At 36.0% G+C, this 21,788-nt stretch overlaps 4 protein-coding genes across 6 annotated transcripts; 3 read left to right on the top strand and 1 right to left on the bottom strand.

Annotated features, from left to right (window-relative positions):
- The first annotated feature begins 1,627 nt into the window (after positions 1 to 1,627).
- On the top strand, positions 1,628 to 10,785 carry LOC112511017 (protein STRUBBELIG-RECEPTOR FAMILY 7-like). Of its 3 annotated transcripts, none has more exons than XM_025116372.1 (16): positions 1,628 to 1,897; positions 6,956 to 7,088; positions 7,182 to 7,253; positions 7,343 to 7,408; positions 7,491 to 7,562; positions 7,643 to 7,714; positions 7,857 to 7,928; positions 8,001 to 8,066; positions 8,139 to 8,201; positions 8,283 to 8,581; positions 9,028 to 9,302; positions 9,489 to 9,760; positions 9,892 to 10,024; positions 10,102 to 10,244; positions 10,316 to 10,472; positions 10,556 to 10,785. In XM_025116372.1, the coding sequence occupies exons 1-16, from the start codon at positions 1,822 to 1,824 to the stop codon at positions 10,691 to 10,693; spliced, it is 2,109 nt and encodes a 702-aa protein (XP_024972140.1). In that variant the 5' UTR covers positions 1,628 to 1,821; the 3' UTR covers positions 10,694 to 10,785. The 3 variants fall into 3 exon arrangements, with proteins under 3 accessions (XP_024972140.1, XP_024972143.1, XP_024972141.1); XM_025116375.1 differs by lacking the exon at positions 1,628 to 1,897 and adding an exon at positions 4,119 to 4,163; XM_025116373.1 differs by lacking the exon at positions 1,628 to 1,897 and adding an exon at positions 6,504 to 6,591.
- Positions 10,700 to 19,160, top strand: LOC112511006 (pectinesterase-like). The gene is made up of 4 exons (XM_025116360.1): positions 10,700 to 10,708; positions 10,758 to 10,815; positions 17,445 to 18,329; positions 18,469 to 19,160. The coding sequence occupies exons 1-4, from the start codon at positions 10,700 to 10,702 to the stop codon at positions 19,158 to 19,160; spliced, it is 1,644 nt and encodes a 547-aa protein (XP_024972128.1).
- Positions 11,369 to 12,423, top strand: LOC112511018 (RING-H2 finger protein ATL3-like). Its single transcript, XM_025116376.1, has one exon. The coding sequence runs from the start codon at positions 11,421 to 11,423 to the stop codon at positions 12,192 to 12,194; it is 774 nt and encodes a 257-aa protein (XP_024972144.1). The 5' UTR covers positions 11,369 to 11,420; the 3' UTR covers positions 12,195 to 12,423.
- Positions 19,161 to 19,430: 270 nt separating the features above from the next.
- Positions 19,431 to 21,700, bottom strand: LOC112511774. The gene is made up of 4 exons (XM_025117524.1): positions 21,036 to 21,700; positions 20,474 to 20,891; positions 20,304 to 20,385; positions 19,431 to 19,793 (listed from the first exon to the last, which is right to left on the bottom strand). Exons 1-4 carry the CDS (start codon positions 21,466 to 21,468, stop codon positions 19,560 to 19,562), a joined length of 1,167 nt encoding a protein of 388 aa, XP_024973292.1. The 5' UTR covers positions 21,469 to 21,700; the 3' UTR covers positions 19,431 to 19,559.
- Positions 21,701 to 21,788: the final 88 nt, after the last annotated feature.

Below are 21,788 nucleotides of genomic sequence, written 5' to 3'. Positions count from 1 at the left end.
AATGAATCAACAACGTGAAGAGAAGATAAGAAAAAGACATGGAATGGCTGTGGTCTAGCTAAGCATCTTATTTAAACGAAGTAAATCAAAATGAAAATATACAAAAAGGGCCAACAAAATCGAAAAAAGTTGAAAGTTCATGGAAATAATAAAATAAAACTACGGTTGAAATTGTAATATAATTATAAATACAACTATTTACAGGTTGGTCTACCGTCTAATACACATTATATTAATCAAGAAAACTTAATCAAATTCGTAAGGAGATAGGTTCATCGGGTTGGGTTGGATTCAGATTACCCTAACCTGATTCCAACTTACTAGATACGGTTTGACCTAATTTGTATCAAATACTTGTTAGGTTACCTCCAATCAATTTTTTTGAGTTGAATTGATTAGTTTTTTTAACATACGTACAAAAATAGGAGTTTCTTATTTTTAATAAAATTTAATATGTAATAAAAAAACAATAATAGCATAAGAGATGTGACTTATAATGTTATTATAACCACATAGGAAAAGTCTTGGACTTGATGAATCTGCAATCAAACCTCAATCAAGAAGGTGGACTGGACCCTCAATAAGACACGTTGCCATATATTTTGTTAAAATAAATAAAAAGGGCTAAACTAAAGGTATTCATTTTTTTTATTACTATGAAATATCTAACCCGTAATGTAAGTCGATTAATCTCAGGACGATCATTAATTTTGTAGATAGCTCGGAGTTACTGCATTTGGACTTCCGTGGCCACAAGAAAATTTTTATTCCTCTTTGGATTTGAATATGAGACCTCCTGATATTTTTTATGTTTGGAGTTAAGCTCGAACCAATCAAGCAATACCCTTGTGGTTGTATTCTATCTTTTCTACAAGAAAAAAAAAAGTAATTAACAATGACATGAAAATATAAAGTTATTGGTATTGAATATAAATAATAATAATAATTGAAGTAAGAGCATATATAAGTATTATTATTATTATTATAATGGATGACTCATGTATCTTCCTTCCCTTAAATAATACACATAAGGAGAAGTTCGTTTGAGAAGTAAAAAAATGATCTTAAATTTTCATACGATCAAGATTGATAAAAAAATTACGACTTTGATTGGTGAAACAAAAAATAATAATAAATTTATACACACTCATTCTTTTACTTTGCGTGTAAATTAAAAAAAATCTAAACTTGTTCATCGAGACATAATGATAAATCAAGTTTTTGTATTTGGACCTGTTTGTATAAGGTATTGGAGTGAATACAAGTACAAATTGTACTTTTAAAATTTGTACTTGTTTTTATATAATTTTTTTTTAAATAATAACTCATTTTGATCTGAATCAAGGGTTTTTGTTTAAGTAGAAGCAAAAAAAGATGTGTATGGTTTGAAAATATTCAAATTACTGTTTTGAAAAAGATTCAAATATTGAAGAAATATTGCATATTTTATGGTGTGTTGTTGTAAAATAGATATATGGTCGTTCCGTTGGTTAGGATGCATGTGGTGAGAGAGACCGAATCAAGTCAAGTGTGTGCATATATTTAGAGGCCAGAGGGAGGGACGGAGACTATTTCTGTGGCTTTAGATTCTTGAACCTCCCTACCAGCTTTGCTTTTCTCTGTGGCTTTAGATTCTTGAACCAGCGTTCCTTTTCCCCTCCCTCACCCAAAACAACAATATAACACTTTACAAAATTCTTTATTAAACACCTCTCCCCCTCCTACTGCTACTGCTACTTCTACTGCTACTTCTACTTCTACTTCTATTCATTCAGTACAGACAGACACTAACGTATTATGAATTAGGGATAAAGTTACCTAATGGCGACATTACTCTTCATCTTTCTTCTTCTTCTTCTTCCAAACTCCATCAACGCCGACACAGATCCATCCGATGGTTAGTTTTTTTCAATCTTTTTTTTTATCTGGGTTTTTTTTCTTTCTCGACATTCCATCAAATTCTTTGTCTAATTTTCCGTCAATGGTTTCCGTGATTTTGGCTCTAGTTTAAAGGAACACACTTTTCCTCTCAACACCTAAGGTTTTGCTACTATAAGCCCCAGTTACCAACATATATGAGTTAATGCTAGGGGAAACTACTTACATCTTAACAGATCAAACCTTAAGTTTTCTGATTTATTATACATCTGATTTGAAATTTGGACTCAAGTTTCTATTCACACACTTATGTCATCACTTCATACAAGAACATTAAAATTTTGTTCTTACTTAAAAAGGGAAGGTGCGAGACAGAGCCAGTGTCACATACATCAAATTTGATTAGCAATTCACACACCTTCCCTCCAAATACACTTCAACACCAAAAGTTAAAATGCTAGTCTACTTAAAATTCACAATAGATATCTCCCTCTAGTTTGTTAAAATTAAGTTAGACACTTAACTGTTAAGTTAGTTTTRTGACAGTTAAAATAGTTAGTTATGTTAATTATTGCACCTGTTAGTAAACAGGGGTGTCGTTTGAAAAGGGGTGTGTTGGTTGGTGTCAAAGGGTACAACCCTTTGTGTGTGTATTTARGGTTTCCTATGATCTGTGTTGTAATTTGATGATAATCCAAATAAAGAAAGTATTATGATTTATGTCTTCTAACATTGTGGTATCAGAGCACAGTCGATGGCTTCCATTTCGAACGCACTTTTACATCCACAGCTTCCCAAATTAAGTGGGAAAAATTATCATCACTGGAACATCCAGATGAGAGTTCTGTTTGAATCCTTAGAATTATGGGATATTGTGGAGCAGGGTTTCGATGAACCTGAAGAAATCGATGAACTCACCCATGAACAGGAAGAAGAATTAAGGGATCTAAGAAAGAAAGACAAGAAGGTTCTTTATACAATATTTCAGGCGGTTGATGAAATCATCTTTGAACGGATATCATACACAACCTCGTCAAAAGATGCATGGGACATCCTACATAGAACATATCGTGGGGAAGATAAAGTAAGGGTTGTAAGATTACAAACCCTCAGATGTGAATTCAATGGACTAAAAATGAAGGACTCAGAAACGATAGAAGAATTTTACAACAGAGTCATATTTCTGTTGAATCAACTCAGAATAAACGGGGAAATCATAGAAGATACAAGGGTAATCGAAAAAATCCTCAGAAGCCTGACCAGAAAATTCGAATACGTTGTAGTCGCAATTGAAGAATCAAAAGACCTTTCAACACATCCTTAGAGAGTTTGTTTGGAACTTTACAATCTCATGAACTTAGGATGAGGCGACACAAATCCATACGAACAAGCATTTCAACTGCAGTCTTCACCAAACCAAGACAGAAACAGAAATTTTGGAAAAGATCAGCAAAGGGATTTTCGAGGGAAATACAGAAACAGACAAGAAAACCCAGTGCAGTGTTTTCATTGTAAAAAGTTTGGGCATATAGCCAAGTTCTGCAGAAAACGAATAACAGAGGAGAGGGATAACAATTTTGCAAATATGGAAGATGATGAGGAAGGCATATTTATGATCCTAAATACACAGGAAACCTTCATGAACAACTGGTATATTGATAGTGGCTGCAGCAACCACATGTCAGGAAATAAAAATATTTTTGTTCACATAGATGAAAGTCAGAGAAGGGAAGTAAGAACGGGTGATGATAGGACATTAAGTGTGAATGGAATTGGAGATATTATAGTTGAAACAAAGAATGGCCAGAAAAAGATAACAAATGTCTACTACGTCCCAGGCCTTAAACATAATTTGCTCAGCGTGGGTCAACTTGTGCAGAAAGGTTTCAATCTTCATTTTAAGAATGGAACCTGTGAATGGAAAGATCAAGATGGAAATTACATGATAAGAATAAACATGACAGGAAACCGAATGTTCCCACTAAATCTTATTGAGGAAGGGTTGTTCTCTCATTCAATCTGTCTACAAAAGACCAGTCTATGCTTTGGCACCACAGATTCGGGCATACTAATCTTGGGTACTTGAGCTATATGCAAAGACACAAATTAGTAAAAGGAATGCCAAGTCTGCAAAAAGTCCAGGACATATGTGAAGGGTGTATGATGGGTAAGCAGAAAAGAGAGGCATTCCCACAGCAAGGAGCATGGAGAGCAACCAAACCTTTGGAATTAATCCACACAGATGTGTGTGGTCCAATGAAGACTACATCTATTGGAGGTAACAGGTATCTTCTAACCTTCATAGATGATTTCAGTAGGAAATTGTGGGTTTATTTCCTAAAAGAAAAATCTGAAGTCTTTGAGGTTTTTAAGAATTTTAAAACCTATATTGAAAATCAAAGTGGCCATAAAATCAAGACTCTTAGGTCTGATGGTGGAGGGGAATACAACTCCACTCATTTCCTTGATTTCTTAAAATCAAATGGCATTCATCACCAAATGACCACTAGATACACACCACAACAAAATGGTGTGGCTGAGAGACTAAATAGGACCATCATTGAAAAAGCAAGGAGTATGCTCAAAAGCAAGCATTTAGATAAGTCTTTTTGGGCAGAGGCAGTGGCGTGTGCATGTTATCTTATGAATAGGACAACAACAAAAGGACTTACTGATGTGACACCACAAGAGGCTTGGACTGGTTATAAACCCACAGTTGGTCATCTAAGAACCTTTGGATGCTTGGCATACTCTTTTATCCCTGAACAAAGGAGAAGCAAATTAGATGATAGGTCTGAAAAAACCATCTTTATTGGTTATAGCAATAAGTCTAAAGCCTATAAATTGTACAATCCTATCACTTAAAAAACCATAGTTAGTAGGGATGTTGTCTTTGAGGAGGACAAAGAATGGAACATCACATCAAATGGTGAGAGTAGGGAAACACATAATCCATCGGTTACAATAATTGAAGAAGGACCAAAGGATATTCAACAAAACCAAAGTGATGATGACCCTAACTCCCATCTAGAACCCCCTATAACACCTATAGCTTCTCAAATTTTTGGAAATTCAAGTTCACAAGCTACCTCTACTGACAGTCCACCCAGAAGAGGGTATAGAAGCCTTGTGGATATCTACAATGACCCTAGAAGTCTGGAATTCAATGAGAACATAGACTTTGTTCTTTTTGCTGATGCTGATCCAGTATCATTCCAAGAGGCTTGGAATGACAAAAAGTGGAGAGAGGCCATGGACAGTGAGATAGAGGCCATCTTAAGGAATAACACATGGGAATTAGTAGATCTTCCAAAAGGATGCAAGGCCATTGGAGTTAAGTGGGTATACAAAACTAAATTAAATGAAAAAGGTGAAGTGGATAGATTCAAGGCAAGATTGGTTGTAAAAGGTTACAAGCAAAAGCTGGGAATTGATTATCAAGAAGTGTTTGCACCAGTTATCAGAATGGAAACAGTGAGATTAGTATTGGCTATGGCTGCTCATAACAGGTGGATGGTACATCAAATGGATGTAAAATCAGCTTTTCTCAATGGTATCCTTAAAGAAGATGTTTATATAGAACAACCTGAAGGCTACATAAAAAAGGGAGAAGAATACAAGGTGTGCCACTTGAAGAAGGCCTTATACGGTCTAAAGCAGGCCCCAAGGGCGTGGTATAGCAGGATTGAAAACTATTTTCTAACACATGACTTCATAAAGTGTCCTCAAGAACACACTTTGTTCATTCACAAGCAACAAGGTATGATCTTGATAGTTTGCATCTATGTTGATGACCTCGTATTTACAGGAAATTCAAGTGAATTAATCGAAGGTTTCAAAGACAACATGAAGAAGGAATTTGACATGACTGATATGGGGTTCTTGCACTATTTTTTGGGCATAGAAGTGAGACAAAGTGAAGATGGAATAAGAATCCTTCAAGAGAGGTATGCTCAAAATTTAGTAAAGAAATTTAACATGGAAAATTCCACACCTGCTGCCACTCCTATGGATTTTGGGCTTAAACTATCCAAAGAAAGTAGAGAAGAAAATGTTGACAGTACCTTATTCAGAAGTCTAATTGGCAGTCTAATGTATTTGACTGCCACAAGACCTGGTTTGGTCTTTTCTGTAAGCATGTTGAGTAGATTTATGGAATTGCCCAAAGTAAGCCATTGGGAGGCTGGGAAGAGGATACTACGATATGTCAATGGTACTCTAAACCATGGAATTTTCTACTCCAATTCAAGTAACTTCAGGCTAATAGGATTCAGTGATAGTGACTTTGGGGGGAACCTAGATGATGGAAGAAATACAGGAGGGTACATTTTCAATCTGGGTTCCGGAGCAGTGTCCTGGCAATCAAAAAAACAAGGTACCGTGGCTTTATCATCAGCTGAAGCTGAATACATGTCCCTTTCTGTTGCTGGTTGTCAGGCTATATGGTTACGAGGTATTCTACATGAATTGGATCATCCACAGTCCGGTCCTACTTCTATTTTTTGCGATAATAAATCTGCTATCGTATTATCAAAGAATCCCGTATTTCACAGAAAAAGTAAACACATCAGGATTAAGTTTCATTTTATCAGGGAATTGGTCTCCAACGAAGAAGTCAAAATTGAATTCTGTGGTTCAAGAGATCAGCTTGCAGATTATTTCACGAAAGCTCTTCAGCTTGGATCGTTTAACATTATGAAGCATCGCTTAAAGGTTCTTCCATGTCTAACTTAAGGGGGAATGTTAAAATTAAGTTAGACACTTAACTGTTAAGTTAGTTTTRTGACAGTTARAATAGTTAGTTATGTTAATTATTGCACCTGTTAGYAAACAGGGGTGTCGTTTGAAAAGGGGTGTGTTGGTTGGTGTCAAAGGGTACAACCCTTTGTGTGTGTATTTARGGTTTCCTATGATCTGTGTTGTAATTTGATGATAATCCAAATAAAGAAAGTATTATGATTTATGTCTTCTAACATAGTTCAAGTAAAACTGGATGAGCAGGGAAAAAAAAACTAGTTATGTGTTTCAACTCCAATTCAATAGTCATCTTATATAGTGTTTTGGGTTTCGCATGCAGCCTCAGCTCTGATGGCCATGTATCAAAATTTAAATTCTCCGGGACAATTAACCAAGTGGAGCTCAAGCGGTGGTGATCCCTGTGGAGAAAGCTGGAAAGGTGTTACCTGTTCGGGCTCCAGAGTCACAGAAATGTATAAGTCATCGTTGATGTGTTCATTTAATGTATAAGTCATCATCTGATGTAAAACTCATGACATCTATCGTCCAATTTTGTTTTTCATCAGCCAACTATCCAGTCTTGGGCTCTCCGGGGGAATAGGATTTCAACTTACAAGTTTGACATCATTGACAGACTTGTAAGAGCAATGACATTCTTCAATCTCTTTATGGCTTCTTTTGTCTAGTCACATATATAAGCCTGACATGGTTTCATGTGGTGTTGCAGTGATGTAAGCAACAATTATCTTGGCAATCAGATACCCTATAACCTTCCTCCGAACTTGCAAAGATTGTATACTCTTTATCTTAACATCATCCACTTTCTCCTGATTGGTTTTTGTCACATTTCTCATATAACCTGTCTTGTAATGCAGAAATCTTGCTGGATGTGGATATAGTGGCAACCTTCCGTATTCTATATCACAAATGACTTCTCTAAAATACTTGTGAGCCAACCTCTTTATTCCTCCCTTTTGATTTAATTGTTGCACAAATATTGATGTTTATCTTTTTTTTTTTTGGATAGAAATGTTGCCCGCAATCAAATTAGTGGCCAATTGCCTGATATGTTTGGGCAACTTTCAGCTCTATCTACTCTGTAAGACCTTCCTCCCGACTTGAATGCCCTTTCTGTTTAGCCTGCAACTATTTACCTAAGAAATTCTTAAACTATATTATATGCTTTATGTGTGCATGTGAGGTGAAAGAACTAAGGCAGTTAGTAATTTTATATGCTTCAGGGATCTATCTTTCAATTCTTTTGCGGGTGACCTTCCTAAGAGCTTCAGCTTACTATCCAGTGCAACTGATATGTAAGTATATTAATCTGTAGTCTGACCGCGTGGCAGTCAAGAGCTCATTCAGTTATCCTTCATGCTTTGTAGGTATTTGGAGAACAACCAGTTTACAGGCTCTATTGATGTCCTTGCCAATCTTCCCCTTAAAAATCTGTGAGTTTCTTTTGGTTTCTGTAGAAAACACATGTTTGGTTATTTACTCTTATTTTTCGGATCATGTTTCAGGAACATTGCCAATAACAGATTTACTGGTTGGGTTCCTAGCCAGTTGAAAAACATAAATCTGCAGTAAGCATATGACTCTTAAGCCATCTGTATTGTACAGAAAAGGAGAATCATTTTGAACATTAAGTGATTATTTTGTGCCAGAATGGATGGTAACTCATGGAACTCAGGGATTGCACCTGGTACACCTGCAGCTGGAGGGGGGAGTGAAAATCGCCAACCAAGTGGCAATACCCCATCTTCAGTCAATACTAGTGGTGCTGGAAAGAAATCTGGTGTCAGTGGTGGAGCTATAGCAGGAATTGTGATATCCATTTTGGTTGTTGGTGCATTTATTGCATTCTTTTTGTTGAAGAAAAGATCCAAAAAGTCATCTACAGATATAGAAAAGACTGAAGATCGGTCTTTTGCTCCTGTTACTTCAGAGCCACAGGCAGTTGAAGGTACCAACCACTCCATGTACATGGATTCTTTTAAGAGCTCAATGTTATATGAATACTGTTGCCCTGACAAACAGTGGAGCATCTTCTTGTGGACTTATTAGCGTAGTTGCCCTGCTGAACATATCATTTTTAACTTCAAAAGTCTTGCTTTCTTGTAGTTAGCGAAAGTGATTTACTATTTTATTATTTTACCATAGATTTTTCTATTTTGTTACACTCTTATTTGCACAAATTCCATCTTGGTTGTGTGTAAAACCTTGAAAATCTAATTTTCATTTTCATACCCTCCTGAGCCGAGCGAGAGCAAAGCAAGTTCCAGTGGTGGGCTGTCGGTCTAGCCCCATTGCTTCTCTCACAGTACATAACTCTAGTGTTACTCATAGATGCTTTTTTGCTTCTGCTATTTTCTCAAATATATCTACATGCGTATTGCATCGTTCTTGTAGAAATGAAGCCTGTTTCCATGGTCGACACAAAAACATTTGAAACTCCGGCAGCTATATATCTGAAACCACCACCCATGGGTAATTACAAATCATTCGATGACAATGATTTCTCAGCAAAGCCCATTGTTCCCAAGAAAGTAAGTGTAGTTCCACCAGATGCCATGTCATACTCAGTAGCTGATCTTCAAATAGCTACAGATAGCTTTAGTGCTGAGAACCTCATTGGTGAAGGATCTATCGGGCGTGTTTTCCGTGCAAAATTTGAAGATGGAAAGGTATAACTTCTTCTTCTATCATCCAGGCAATAATGACATGCCATTGTTTGCTTTTCTGAAATTCTGTAAAGTAAAGCTCTTGGTGTAGAAAAGTTCAATCACTTCATATTTGAAATACTAGATTTCCCAAATCATTCTTTTGCGATGGGCTAGTCACTTCCTTGCCTTTTATGGTATTGTTTGTAGGTTCTTGCTGTTAAGAAAATAAAGGCATCTGCTCTCCCTGGCCGCTTGTCAGAAGATTTCATTGATATAGTTTCAGACGTATCGCGATTGCGCCATCCTAATGTAACTGAGCTTGTTGGCTACTGCTCCGAGCATGGACAGCACCTCCTGGTTCATGAGTTTCTTAAAAATGGCTCTCTGTATGATTTCTTGCATCTCTCGGATGAATACAGCAAGCCATTAATATGGAATAGCCGTGTGAAAATTGCTTTAGGGACAGCACGTGCATTGGAGTAAGTGAAAATGAGTTGAGATCTTACGAGTAGTTTCTTAAAAATGGCTCTACATGTAATTGATTTAACCAAAATGAAGCAACAGGTTCTGCTCCTCTGTTTAGTAAGACTGATGTCATCTTCTCTCTCAGATATCTACATGAAGTATGCTTGCCATCTGTTGTTCATAAGAATATTAAATCGACCAATATCTTGCTAGACTCGGAGCTAAATCCTCATCTTTCTGACTCTGGGTTAGCGAGCCTTGTCCCAGATGCAGATCAGGTAGAAGTCTAGGCCGGTTGCTATTAGTTTAAAGTTAAAATTCCTTCTTTTAGCTGACTTAGGGTTGATCTTTGCAGGCAATGGATGAGAATGTTGGTTCTGGATACAGTGTCAGTGCCCCAGAGGTTTCCATGTCTGGTCAGTACACGATTAAGAGTGACGTCTACGGTTTCGGTGTCACCATGTTGGAACTAGTTACTGGAAGAAAACCATTTGATAGGTAAGTAACCGTCAATAATAATAAAAATAATATAGCAAAATACATAAATTATTGAAGGTGGGATAGTACAGGTCAAGGACAAGGGCAGAGCAGTGTTTGGTGCAATGGGCGATACCTCAGCTTCATGACATTGATGCTCTTGGGAAGATGGTTGATCCAGCACTTAAAGGACTGTATCCTGTCAAATCTCTTTCTCGATTTGCAGATGTAATTGCTCTATGTGTACAGGTAATGTTTTCTTATCTTCTTGTTGTTGTTAATAGTATTATGTGGTGTGAAATTGCTGTAATCTAAGACATGTGTTACTGCAGGCGGAGCCAGAGTTTCGGCCCCCCATGTCGGAAGTGGTTCAGGCATTGGTTCGACTGGTGCAGAGGGCAAACATGAGCAAGAGAACTGTTGGTATCGAACAGGGTTCGTCTTTGCGCTCTGCCAACCAAGATTCTTAGGAATATATGTATTTTGTTTGATTCTTGAAAAGTGGTTTTTTTTTTTTTAAATAATTGCATATAGGAAAACAATAGACAAGTTGGAAGCATTGCTTTGGTTCTCATTTCCAGTTTTTTTATTTATTATTTATTTTATAGACATATATATATATATATATATGTATATATGTATGTATATGTGTGTGTGCGCACGCCCTCTCAGAAAGGTTGAAAGTAGTCCCAATTGGTTTTTATAATTTGTGCTCATAACCTAATTCAATGCATACACACTTATGCATGGGAGATGGAAATGATTATATTCCATCAAAGAAAATCTAAATTTTTTAAAAGTCATTATTCTAGATACTTGGTGGCTGCTCATCACAAATTCCATAGATTTTTATTTTATTCAATACAAAAAAGTCAAATTAATATTTATTCAATCATCATGACCCAGTGGTTAATTAGAAAGCATTCAAGTCGTCGTAGTTGTGTTATTATGCAACTGAATAAGTAGTTATCGTTTGTTTGTTGGGAATCCGTCAATAGTCAAACTGATGGTTGAGTCCTTCGTCTTTGGCAACCGAAAACGCCGCCCCTTCTTCCCTTTTTCTTTTCTTTCCGTTTTCATCCCATCTTCCTTCACATATTTAATCAACCCCCCCCTACTCTCTCTTTCTTCAATTCCTCTTGATTCCATTTCTTGGCTTCCTTAAACTTTTCTTATATAATATAAAATATTAAAGATATGCCTGCCCAGAAATTGGACGATCCAAGTGTCATGGAGCTCACCGGAAAAGTCTTGATTGCCACCATCGTTGCCTTGTTCCTCCTCCTCCTCCTCGTTTTCTGCTTCCACCTCTACGCCAAGTGGTTATGGCACCGCCGTCAACAAAGTATGGATGGCCTCAATAACCGCCGTCACCAAGATCAACACCACTCTGGCGTCACTGTCCTGCGACGTGGCCTTGATGCATCCTTCCTCAAAACCATACCCATCGTACACTTGGATTCGAAAGACGGATTGGAATGTGCGGTTTGTTTATCTGAGCTCCAGGAAGGAGAAAAAACTCGAATTTTGCCTAAATGCAATCACGCGTTTCATGTGGAATGCATTGATATGTGGTTCCATTCCCATTCAACTTGTCCCATATGTAGAAACCTTGTTTCAGAGCAAACCGACAAGATTTCGGTGGAGAGTTTACTGGAAGAACAATCAAGTAGAGGGGATTTCCCAACAAATATGTTGTTTTGGGGAGACGAAACCCAAGTCAGCACTTTGACTTCTCAACTCGAAGAAACCCAACATCAAGCTCTTCCTAATGAAGCAACATCTTCATCATCACAGACAAATAATGATAGAGCCAAGCCAGATTTAGTAATTGATATACCAAGTAGCCAAGTTACAAGTGAAGATGAGAAAACCCCAGTTTTGTCTCGAATGCAATCCTTAAGGAGAATTTTAAGCAGCAGCAGCAGAAGGTTCAATCCTTTTAGCCCTAGCATTGTGAATAACAATTAATGTTGAACAAACACACCATTAGTAGTCATCATCATCACTTGCTTGCTTACTAATTTGTTTATTTTTAATTTAATTTGTCCATATATATATATATAGTTACAACCTTGGATGTAATTAGTCAAAATATTTGCTTACAGACAACCTTGGATATAATTGTTGTTAGTTTGGCTTCTCTGAATTGCAGAAGAGTAGTGTTTTTGAGAGCTTTTGACATTTGTGTATTGCAACATCAAACGTAAAATTGTTGAATAGACTTTGATGGTTATTATTCTACAATCCAGATCTACTTGCTTAATTCATTGCTTAGAACCATCACAAGCCACAAGTTATACAACTTACCATCATTTTCTGGGCTTTATACTTCCATCAACTTCTCCACCTGCCGTATCTATCTATCTATCTATCTATCTATAGAGAGAGAGAGAGAGGGGATCAAATGAAAATCGTTTAATTCTTAGAAACCGTCGAAAACCAATAAGAAAATTCCTTTTTTTTAATTAAAATTAATCATAAGGATAGAATTGTCATTTACATTGTTTTCGATTAAATATGGAAGTTATTAAGATATCTTAATTAAGGTAACATAATAAAGAAAATTTTAGAAATGGTAATATTTAAATGCTTATTTAAATTAGTATTTTAAAAATTAAATATTGTTATTTGGTTTCTCGGTTTATTAATGGTAAAACTATGAAAATCGAAAATTATTATATTCATTAATCCACGAAATCAGTAACAGATCCTAACGTATCTTGGTCATTTAGTATTTTAAGATTTTAGTTAAATTTGCTTAATAAAATAGTATAGATATAGATAATACATTCTAAGGTAGCTAGGGAACAATGTAATGTGAATGTATGTTGACTGGTCAAAGGGATTGAGAAGACGTGAAATTTGCCATGAAAAGAAAGGAGTCCACATGCCACGTATCCTCTTCAAGGAACAAACCCATTATCGATCCCACCGACCCAAATTTATTAAAGATTCATGAACCGATAAAAATATAATCAGCTGTGAAACAGATTCATGTTAGATTTGTTCATGAAAACGTTCATCGATGAGCTTGTTTTACGAAACGTATGCAGATTGGTTCGTGAAAACATTCTTTGAGGAGCTTGTTTTATGAAACTTTTGGGGATGAACTTGTTGCATAATATAATATTCTTGCGTAATCTTGTTTTCTTATCAACAATTATTGATGAAATTGTTTCATTTTGGCCGATGAAATGGGTGCATAAAGAAAATGAAATCATTTCATAATTGTTAAGAAAATGTTGTGTAATTAGCGAAACAGTGAAACAATTTCATAATTAGATTGAAACGAATCCATCTACCAATAACATGAAAATGACAAATGTCTTATCTAGCATTATGTTGATTTGTTTATTGATGAAACTATGAAACGTGTTCGGATTGCAAAAACTTTGTCGATGAAATGGGTGCATAACAACAGAGAAATCATTTCATAATTGTTAAGAACATGTTGTTTAATTAGCAAACAGTGAAACCATTTCACAATCAGATTGAAACGGATCCATCTACCGAAAACTTGAAAATGACAAATGTCTCATCTAGCATTACGTTGATTTGTGTACTGATGAAACTGTGAAACCATTTCGTTCATGAAATGTAGTAGTAAACTTGTTTTCTTATCGACAAATTATTCTGGTTACCCTCCTTCATCGATTGGAATTGAAGTCTGGACTCATTCACGATCAATTTCTTCCTCTGGACTCCTTCACGATTTAGCTTTATAATTTTGTCAAAGACTCCTTCTATGGCTTCAAATGAATTGGTTTATTTTGGTTTTATCGAAGACTCCTTCACGATTTTCTGTTTACGATTTCTTCCTGTGGGTTACGAGTATTTGACACTGAAGATGACGATTAAAAGTTGACGATGAAGATGATTTGAGACTATGTATTTGAAGTGAAGATGACGATGAGAACTTGATGACGAAGATGAGTTGAGATGGTATAAAACCCTAGCCGCTAAATGATCTTGATGACGAAGATGAAAAAACCCTAGCTGCTAAATGATTTTGATTTCACCCAATTAAATTTAAATTTTATAACTATTTATAATTAAAAAAATAAAAAAATTATCAAAGAAAAGTATTTTTGTCATTTTTCATTATTTCGTTCCAATTCCTTTGTAAACCAAACAGATAGATTTCAATTTCTTAACATATTTCATTTCAATGTATGCCAACCAAACAGATGGTCAAACGTGACAACATTCCATTTCAATTCCTTAAAGTGAAATCCATTTAACATATTACATTCCATCTAGAAACATTCTGTGAACCAAACGACCCGTAAGGATCGATCAAATGAGCTGAAATAAGAGACTCTTCTCAGTTAATCCTCTATTTACAGCTTTGTGTCCCTCGAGAATGGGAAATGTTACAAAAAACTTGGTAAACTTGAATAAGATAACATAAAGTAGATGAGGGTTATTATGAGTAATACCTTAAATAATTAATTTTAAAAATAAATAAGGACATAAAAGTAATTTAAGGATTGTTTACCAAAAATTTTATTAAGGATAAATTTGTCTGTCTATATAAATTGGTGCTACTGTTTACTTTTTTTTTTTTATCTAAATCAACAGTTCGATTGATAAAAATGACCGATTTACCCGTGTATGAATTATGTGTTATTTGATAAATTATGGTTTATTTTTTTAAGGCAAATGATATTTCTTAAAAATAAAAATGATTTGAACATGAAAATATAAATTCACTGTTATAATCCAAAAATCAAAAGATAGACATTGTTTAACAAATTTCATATCATATATAGTGCTAACATCAAAATTTGTCCTTCATTGAACCGATTTTTATACCAACAAAAGAAACGTAAAAAACTCAACACATAAGAACCCTAAAAACAAGAGTTTGGTTCCTAAAAAACTCAATAGAAAAGAACCTTAAAAATCGATCATCTACAAGATCCTTAACAAAACTCGAACTTACATTAACAAATCCTTGGAAATCAAACACAAATTGAAAAATCCATGAAAATCGAACTTGAAAAATCCATGGAAATCAAACTTAAAAATCATGAAATCCACTAAAAATAATTGAAAAGTACACGAAAATCGATCACCTACAAGATCCTAAAAGTAACACCTAAGAAGAGACTGAAAAGTACATGGAAATCATATCATGACCCATCATCATGCAGTACGTACTATTCCCTTATTACTAATTCATGCATAATTAAGCATGGATAAATTTAATTCATATATATATATATATATATATATACACACACATGTATGCATGGTTCTTCTCCATCAAACAAGTTTTGTTGCGATGAATTTAATTGTTTTTGGCTGGCTATTAATTCCCTCCTCCTCCTCCTGCTGCTGCTTGTTGATGGAAGAACTAGTAGTAACAATATTAACCATGCACTCATCATATCATCCCGTGCCACCACCTTATACCCCAACACATGCTCCTCCTTCGCAACTAAAAACCTACTCTCCATCAATAAAACTAAGGAAACCTCTTCTCCCATGATTCACCCTGGAAGCGACTATGCAAATCACTTATCACAGGCCACGACACGATCATGGGGGAGATTAAGATGTGTAGCAACACACTCGCTATGATTAACAACTTGACGTACACGGATTATATGTCGACGATGCAGCAGGCAAACAAGATCAAGGTACAAAAGTTAAATTAAGGAGGACAAGTGGCCGGAGTGGTTGTCCACTAGAGACAGGAAATTGTTGCAGAGACTTCATTTTTCTTAATTACTATATATATATAATTAACTTCATATATTTATAATCATAGATCTCTTTAATTACTATTTAATTAATCGTGCACATCCTCAAATTAACACATGACCTTAATTCATTAATCAATGTTATTGGTTGCTTATATAATATAATTGAGTGGATGCAGCCGCTATGGTTGATGCACGAGATATAATGTCTGGGAATCAAGCTGTGGCACTACGTGTTGGATCAGACTTATCTGCATTTCAAGATACCCTTTACGTCCATTCCAATCGTCAATTCTTGGTGGACTGCATGGTCGTTGGCACTGTGGATGTCATATTTGGCCAATGCTACCGTTGTGTTCCAAGACTGTGACATCCAAGCCAAAATAATATGATCACGGCTCAAGGACGAAGCGGTCCTAACCAAAACACGGGCATCGTCATGCACAATCATGCATATCGGTGCCAGTTGAGGCAAGTTTTCCAAAGGAGATCCAAGAACAGTGGTGATAAACAAAACCATGGTTTTTCATTTTAATATAATGAAACCAATATTAATTATTTCAAAGTTATAAAGTAGCTAGTGATCATTCAAGTTTAATTAATTAAAACACAAAAGCCACCATGAATTGGAATAGGCATAGGGGTTTGGGTTAGTTAATTAGGTCAAGTTTCCTTATAATTTTTTTGTCAATTAGAATGAAATTGATTTACTAAAACCGAACTTTGTTAATTAGATCTTGGGAGGGAGTATCGTGTGGATCGGATGGAACGTGACTCGTGTTGGACAGTTGGGGTCCAAACTCATTGTCATCAACAAATTATTAAGATCGAACTTAAACAACTACTAAAATATATATATATATATATATATGTATCATTCTAATTTTTAAACTCATTCCTTTTTATCTATGTCAAAAACATATATATATATATAAATTTATATATGTATTATTCATCCTAATTTTAAAATATATATTTAATTTATGACCAATAGAAGAAAAGTTTGTGAAGTAAAATTTAAAAGAAAGATGCAGAGGCAGGCAAGTGTAGGAGAAAATATATATTCAAAGTGACCTATATATTTCTGTAAATTAAACATTTTACATCTTAAAAATGTTTTATTATAATTTATAATTTGTCTTTTTCTTAATGTGTTTACGTAAAAGAAAAAAGAACATTTGAAAAGTGCATGTTCGGAGCAAAAAATATGTGGGCCTGATTAATAAACCAAACGTACAGATGTAAAATTCATTAATTAACTAAAAACAAACACAACATCATAAATATATGAATATGAGTATCTTTCATCCAAATCCAAACTATATATATATATATATATATATATATATATATATATATATATAGCTCTTATAAAACTAACAAATGGTTACTGGGATGATGATGAACAACAAAAACAAGATCTCACTACTAGTTGTTTCCTTCCTTTTTGCTGCTATTTCTTCTTCTTCTTCTTTTTCACCACCATCATCTTCATCGCATGGATATGGACATGGACATGGCCGCCTCATCGAATCCTGCTGCACCACCACCTTATACCCACAAATATGTTACTCCACCCTCTCCTCCTCCTCCTTCCTAGCAACTAAAAAAGACATCATCCAACTCACCATCAATAAAACAAAGGACATCATCCAAAACAACTTCCACGCCATAAACAACCTCCTCACCCCCACCACTACAAAACGCACCAAAATAGCTCTTCATGACTGCTTAGACATGTTACTTCGGACACTAGAAGCACTTGACACCGTCATGCAATACCTAGCCACCTATAATCCAACTAACAAATATTCTCTAATTAGGCAACACGTCGACCACCTCAAAACCCTCATCAGCACCACCATCACCAATAAGGAAACATGCTTGGATGGCTTCTCCCATGATAAACCCTTTGCCAAATCAATCATCCAACCCCAGCTGGACCACGGGGGAAAGATGTGTAGCAACGTGCTTGCTATGATCAACAACATGACCGATACAGATATGATGCACGCAAACCAGCTGAATAATATTCTAGGAACAACAACAAGAAGAAGAAGAAGAAGAAAGTTAAAGGAGGTGGACTTGTGGCCCCAGTGGTTGTCTGCAAGAGATAGGAAACTGTTATGGTGGTCAGTAGTGACGCCAAATGTGTTTGTGGCCAAAGATGGTCATGGAAACTATACAACGGTAGAGGCAGCAGTTGCAGCAGCCCCATTGGGAAGCAAGAGCAGGTACATAATAAAGATAGGGGCAGGCGTGTACAATGAGTACATTGAAATTCCAAAAAAGAAAACCAATATAATGCTTATCGGGGATGGAAGAAGTACCACCATTATTACGGGAAACAAGAGCGTGGCTGGGGGCAGCACAACCACCAAATCTGCAACCGTAGGTGAGCTAACTTTTTTAATATTTTTAATTAGTATATATATACATATATATGATCATGGGTGATGGATTAAATTACATGTACATAGTTATAAGATGATTCATCTTGATATATATATATATATATATATATATATATGCAGCTGCTCTGGGTGATGGATTCTTGGCAAAAGATATAACATTTCAAAACACAGCGGGACCATCAGGGAGTCAAGCCGTGGCACTACTAGTTGCATCTGATTTATCTGCATTTTATCGATGTTCTATGCTAGGCTACCAAGACACCCTTTATGTCCACTCCAACCGTCAATTCTATGTCAACTGCCAGGTGGTGGGTACAGTTGATTTCATTTTTGGCAATGCTGCCGTCATCTTCCAATTCTGTGACATCCAGGCCCGTCGCCCCAATCCTGGGCAAGGGAATATGATCACTGCTCAAGGAAGAACCGATCCTAACCAAAACACGGGCATTGTGATTCAAAAATGCAAAATCGGTGCGACATCCGACCTGAAACCTGTTCAAGCCAATTTTTCTACGTATCTTGGAAGGCCATGGAAGGAGTATTCAAGAACGGTGGTGATGCGATCTTTAATTGATGAGGTGATAAAGCCTGCAGGATGGTCCCCTTGGGAAGGAGATTTTGCACTAGAAACATTATATTATCGAGAATACCGAAACATAGGACCTGGTGCAGATACGTCTAAGAGGGTGGGATGGAAGGGTTGGGGTGTGATTAAGAGTCGTAGCGAGGCCATACCTTTTACTACGACAACCTTCATTAATGCTTGGAATTGGTTGCTATCCACCGGTTTCCCTTTCTGGCCTGGTTTGTAATATATATTACTGCTAACCTAACCAAATCCAAATGGAAATCATCATCTATATACACATATATAAGAATTAACAATAAAACAAGAACATATAATGCTCCCTACCTAGCTAAGGGAAATTAATTAAGTGTGCATGAATGTAGTAATTTTGTAATAACAGGTGGTTCAAGAGATGGGTAATGAACCTTTGGGTCCCAAGTCTTGATATCTAAATAATATTGGTTCCTGATATCATGGTTGTACATGCTAAAACTCCATCTTATGATCATAGTCATTTAGTAAATTCGTTGTATAATAACAAATGTTTCAACTTGTGTTAAGTTCGGCTTCCTTCCAAGTAAGCAATTACATTCATCATTTTTAATTGGCTATCTCTGTGTAAGCAATTACATTAATCAGTAAGCTATGAAGAATGAAGATTGTTGCAAGGAAAGCAACCACATGAGCTGCTGTGACCACTAAAATGCATGCTTAGGTGTTGGTTCATCGTCTTCTTTGCTTGCTCCGTTGCTTTCTGAATTTGTTCACTGTGTTGAAGCTGCGCTGCTGCTCTTAGTTCCTCTGCTTTTCTATGAACAACTGCCATTTTTTGCATCACCTTCCCCTCAAAGTTTGATCTCATCTTTTGAATCTTCACCTACAAATATAATCTTAAATCAAAATTTATTCTTTCCATGCAGCTTTTGTTTAATTGATTGGGATACATGTTGAAGCTCAAATCTCAAGTAGCTTCACATGGCTTGGTGAGTTGCCATCTTTGAACATAGAATCAGTTATTTGGCTGTACCTTTTTAGTACAATACATCAAACTATTGCTTTTTAACAAGAAGATAACAACAAAATTAGGTTGAAGGCATTCCTTCATTATGAATGAGGTTTAGTATATTTTAAACTTTTGCTGTATCCACTTGGGAGTTGGGACCAAAACAATTTGAAGGGAAGAGACAAGGCTGATGTAGCAGAAAGCACACCACCATCATAAAAAATATTGGCTACTAAAAAAAAAATCAGACAATATATATATGTGTGTGTGTGTGTGCGTGTGTGTGTGTGTGTGTGCGTGTAAATTATAACGTTTTTAATTTCTTAGAAAGGGATGGTATAATCAAGAATTGCAATTAATGGGAAAAAGAAGGTTTCTTTCTACCTCAAGCTTTCTTGATTGAGCTTCTGCTTTAGCATTTTGGAGGTCCACCCAAGCTTGAATTTTTGCTGCTTCTCTTTGGTACCTAGATAATAAATTAAAAGCAGCATTTATACCTAAACTTAGCTACCTGGCAATGGCAATTAATGACATTTTGGGTATAGGGAATTAACCTTAGACAGCACTTGGTTTTGTCTTCTTCTTCCCAAGCAGAAGCTGTAGGTTCTGAAATGCTTTTTGGACATTCATTGGTCATCTCAAAGTGTCTGAGGCTCTTGGAGATATCCTCTTCTTCCTCCTCCGTGGAGGTCCAATTAGGGATAACACAAGTCTCTAGCCTTAGCTTAGCTAATAAATGGCCTGGGTCGGGTCCTGACCTAGTTGCAGGGGTGTTGTGGCGTGGTGGAGAGAAGTTTTTGAATGGAGTGGAGCATCTTGAAGTGGTGGAACTGCCAAGTGGAGTCATTTCGGTCCCAATGTCTCTGCTTTTTACCATGAATGGATCTCTGCTTTTTACCATGGATGGATCTCTGCTTTCGCTCAATGGCTCTGAACATTCAAAATTGGGTTGTACCTCATTTGTGAATTTATCTGCAATCAATTTTAACACCTTTTTCTTTTCAAGAATTTAACCAAAAAGGTTGGAATTATCAAACAGCCTTTCAATATTCTAAAAGACGAAAAGCAAGGATAATGGCAATAAAAAGACACAATTAAATGAACAAGGGTATCCACCTTTTAGGACATCAAGTGAGTCTGAAATCCCATTGAAAGGTCTGGGCGAGTTATGATGGATTGAAACTGCTTTTTGAACCTTTTCCTCTGCTGCAGGTTTCAATTTTGTGTGATGATGTTGTTTAATCACAAATCCGTAACTAGATTTTTTGGTATGAAGATCAGAAATAAGCCATTTTTCAGCATCATTCCATTTTGAGTTTTTTCTCGACACATTACTGAAGCTGAAGAGGGGTCGACCTGGTGTAGGTGGAGCATTCCTCTTGTTAGAGGTTTCCTTGAGATTAAGAGATCCAGCCAAAAATGGCTTCTCTTTTTTCACTCCATGTTCCTGTAAATCACCAAAAACCTTTGAATTTTTGTTTGAACATGAAATATTTGGTGGTGTTACCCCATGAGAAGACGGGTACTTGGAGGAGCTTTTGAGATCCATAACAATGGCCCTTTTTTCTGATCAAGAATTCAAAGTTGAAACTAGAAGAAGAAGCTGTTATTGGGGAAAATTAAGCTGATCAAGAATTCAAAGTTGAAACTAGAAGAAGCAGCAGCTGTTATTGGGGAAAAACGAGAGGGGCGACCATAAAAAGGAGAGTTTCTTTGGGAGATGAGAAAAGCAAAGCAGTCTAGTGTTTGGACTGTCAAATCTTTTCTCTTCTTTTACAATTTTTCTATTATTCCTTTTCAAATTCAAAGTGCCAGACAACACTTCTTCATTCTGTGCTTATTGATCAAAAAATTTATACTCGTTTTCCG

The sequence above is a fragment of the Cynara cardunculus genome, assembly GCF_001531365.2.
Source record: "Cynara cardunculus var. scolymus isolate 2C chromosome LG 4, CcrdV1, whole genome shotgun sequence".
Classification (NCBI taxonomy): Eukaryota; Viridiplantae; Streptophyta; class Magnoliopsida; order Asterales; family Asteraceae; genus Cynara; species Cynara cardunculus.
The sequence above is the reverse complement of the archived record's forward strand: the minus strand, read 5'-3'. Positions and strand labels throughout refer to the sequence as shown.

Bases quoted from the DNA above. Each gene is read 5' to 3' on its own strand.
- LOC112511017 (XM_025116372.1), top strand. From the start codon at position 1,822: ATGGCGACATTACTCTTCATCTTTCTTCTTCTTCTTCTTCCAAACTCC. The intron at 1,898-6,955 runs GTTAGTTTTTTT...TTTCGCATGCAG, and splicing joins CGACACAGATCCATCCGATG to CCTCAGCTCTGATGGCCATG. The intron at 9,303-9,488 runs GTATAACTTCTT...TATTGTTTGTAG, and splicing joins CAAAATTTGAAGATGGAAAG to GTTCTTGCTGTTAAGAAAAT.
- LOC112511006 (XM_025116360.1), top strand. The intron at 10,816-17,444 runs ATTATTTATTTT...ATGGATATGGAC, and splicing joins CATTTCCAGTTTTTTTATTT to ATGGACATGGCCGCCTCATC. The intron at 18,330-18,468 runs GTGAGCTAACTT...ATATATATGCAG, and splicing joins CACCAAATCTGCAACCGTAG to CTGCTCTGGGTGATGGATTC.
- LOC112511018 (XM_025116376.1), top strand. From the start codon at position 11,421: ATGCCTGCCCAGAAATTGGACGATCCAAGTGTCATGGAGCTCACCGGA.
- LOC112511774 (XM_025117524.1), bottom strand. From the start codon at position 21,468: ATGGATCTCAAAAGCTCCTCCAAGTACCCGTCTTCTCATGGGGTAACA. The intron at 20,892-21,035 runs GTGGATACCCTT...AATTGATTGCAG, and splicing joins CTCACTTGATGTCCTAAAAG to ATAAATTCACAAATGAGGTA. The intron at 20,386-20,473 runs GTTAATTCCCTA...TTTATTATCTAG, and splicing joins AAAACCAAGTGCTGTCTAAG to GTACCAAAGAGAAGCAGCAA.